Here is a 2,500-nt window from a genome sequence, read left to right as displayed (position 1 = left end):
TCTGGCGCCGTGCTGTTTTTGCTCACAGTTATCACACACATTCATGATCAGGTTCAATGCGAAGGGCTTAAGCAAACAGGCTCGTTTAATTACCTGAAGTGTGCGCACTGATGAGAGCCAATCAGGAGATGTTTGTGTGGTGGCGTATCAAAAACAGGAGATCTTACATGAGAAATGATGGGATATCAATACACAGGGGATGCTTTGAATTGAGCATTTAATCATCAAAACAAGTTGCATATCAAGGGGTTTTGACGTGTTGTGTTTCGTGCCATGCTGATTGTAGGCATAGTATGTTGATGTTCGTCTTTGACTCTGATGGTAAGCATTGTGATTAAAACACCACGCCATCGTTCAGTTCGCTGAAATCATGAAGCAATGCAGGGTCTGTTCACTAGAATTATTTGGATTAATTAAATATTTTTTAAAGTGTTGCACTCTACTTTGGCAGGCAAGAGTCCGTACCTACTGTTCACCAATCGGCATGAGATCCGGCGCATTGACCTGATAAAGAAAGACTACGTGCAGGTGGTATCCACCCTGAAGAACGCTGTGGCCTTGGATGTGGATGTGACCACGAACAAGATGTACTGGTGTGACCTCTACCACCGCAAGATCTACAGGTACTGAGCACCGTCACAGAACTGCTTCCCATGTGTCAACGTTAGAGGAAGCTTCTGGAGCATTCATCAGCACAAACAAATGTGAATTTCAGATATTACATCTGAACAGTTTCTGTAGATTAAGGATTGAATTGAAATGTCTAATTAAACATATTAATAATTCAGCTTTGACTGAAATATGGCCGCTTAAATTCTGCCTTGTAGGTGAAATATATTCTAAAGTCTGTTTAATTAGAGATCAGTCATTATTGCATTTGGCCTTTCTCTTGCTCTTGCTTTTGCTCTTAATATTAGTGCACATTCATGTACCTTCAATTATCATGTACAGTGAATCATATACCGTAATGATATTCATATATATTCTACAAATGTATTCATCAGTGTTTTTGTGGTTAGCCGTCCTTTTCTCCCATATCTGTGTGAATAAGTGAAGAAGCTGGCTCTTGTCTCTCTTTCACGCTCATACATCTCTCTCCTGCCTTCCATCACTGGCCTTGATGGGCTTATTTGTTGAAGCTGCTGCTTCTCCCATTCTCCTCTAAAGACACTTCAACAGTTATACAATCTCTAAAGAATGCACACACACACACACACACACACACACACACACACACACACACACACACACACACACACACCACACACACACGTGTCAAACTCACTCATTCCTTTTTATTGAACCGGTTCTCATCTTCCACTGTCATATACCTATGAGGATATGATGCAGCCCGATTAGCAGTAATCACCCTGGAAGCTGGAAACGGCCTTGTTCCCCTCACTCCTCTCTCGTTCCTCCTGATGCGGCTGGCTGAAGCTCCACACTCAGCACTCTGAGGCAGCTACTTAACATTTGAAACGCAAGCACACGCTGGTAGCTCAGATGGCTAGCTGCTCCCTCGCTCTCTGCTGCCTCCTTCCATGTGTGAGGTTGTAGGATTCAGGTTGAGCTGCGAGCCTTTCTGAGCCCACACACACACACACACACACACACACACACACACACACACACACACCGAACACACACACACACACACACAGACACACATTCACACACACACACACACACACACACACACACACACACACACTCACACAGACACACACACATTCACAAACTGACACCCACACACAAGTCAGGGATGGGGATGTGCAAGGTGATAATTGGTGCCGACGGAGAAGTAGGATTCAGATGAAAGAAGTGTCCGCTCTCTCTCTCTTCTTCCCTCTCTTTCTATCTGTCTCTCTCCCGCCTTCCCTCCCTCCCTCCCTCCCTCCCTCTCTCGTTCTCTTTTCCTCTTTCTTCCCTCCTGTGCCTCTGGCCCACTCCGCAGTAATTAATTCTGATCAGTGGAATAGTATGCTTCAGTTACTTGAGTGATCCTGCAGCTGGAGTTGAGAGAACAGGAGCGAGAGTGAAAGAGAGGAAGAAGAAGAAAGCGAGGGAGAGCTATAGCAAGGTATAGAGAGCCGGGGGGGGGGGGGGGGGGGGGGGGGGGGGGGGGGGAGAAAGAAGATGCCATTGGTACTATTATAGAGCTGAGCAACAAGGAAGGATAAGGAAAGTGGTAACAGTCCTTGGTTCAATCTCTTCAAGTGACCCCGCAAACCCAAAGTGGTTAGTTAGTTTGGACTTAATAAGTCTGAGTTTGTTTAGAAAGAAGACACCAGAGGACCTATTTGTCCTTCACCCCCCCTGTAAGAGCCACTGTCCTTGCTTCACATCTCTCTTCCTCTCTCTCTCTCACTCTCTCTCTCTCTCTCTGTCTCTCTATTCCTCTCTCCCTCTCTCTCTCTCTCTCTCTTTCGCTCTCTGTCACAGGCTGCAGGGGAGGCAGCTCTAAATCATCTCAGCCCCACCATATGCTGCCTCTAATTTA

The 2,500-nt window shown here is 45.9% G+C and overlaps 1 protein-coding gene across 1 annotated transcript in view; it reads left to right on the top strand.

Annotated features, from left to right (window-relative positions):
• Positions 1–2,500, top strand: part of lrp8 (low density lipoprotein receptor-related protein 8, apolipoprotein e receptor) — a gene marked incomplete at both ends in the record, with an annotated part of 149,855 nt that overhangs the window by 131,005 nt on the left and 16,350 nt on the right. Inside the window, one exon of the mRNA XM_080831768.1 lies at positions 452–623. Coding sequence (XP_080687894.1) covers positions 452–623 — 172 coding nt within the window. The remainder of the gene's footprint in view (positions 1–451; positions 624–2,500) is intronic.

This window comes from Sprattus sprattus (genome assembly GCF_963457725.1).
Source record: "Sprattus sprattus genome assembly, chromosome: 2".
In the NCBI taxonomy this organism is placed as follows: Eukaryota; Metazoa; Chordata; class Actinopteri; order Clupeiformes; family Clupeidae; genus Sprattus; species Sprattus sprattus.
This window is presented reverse-complemented; position numbering and strand designations above follow the sequence as displayed.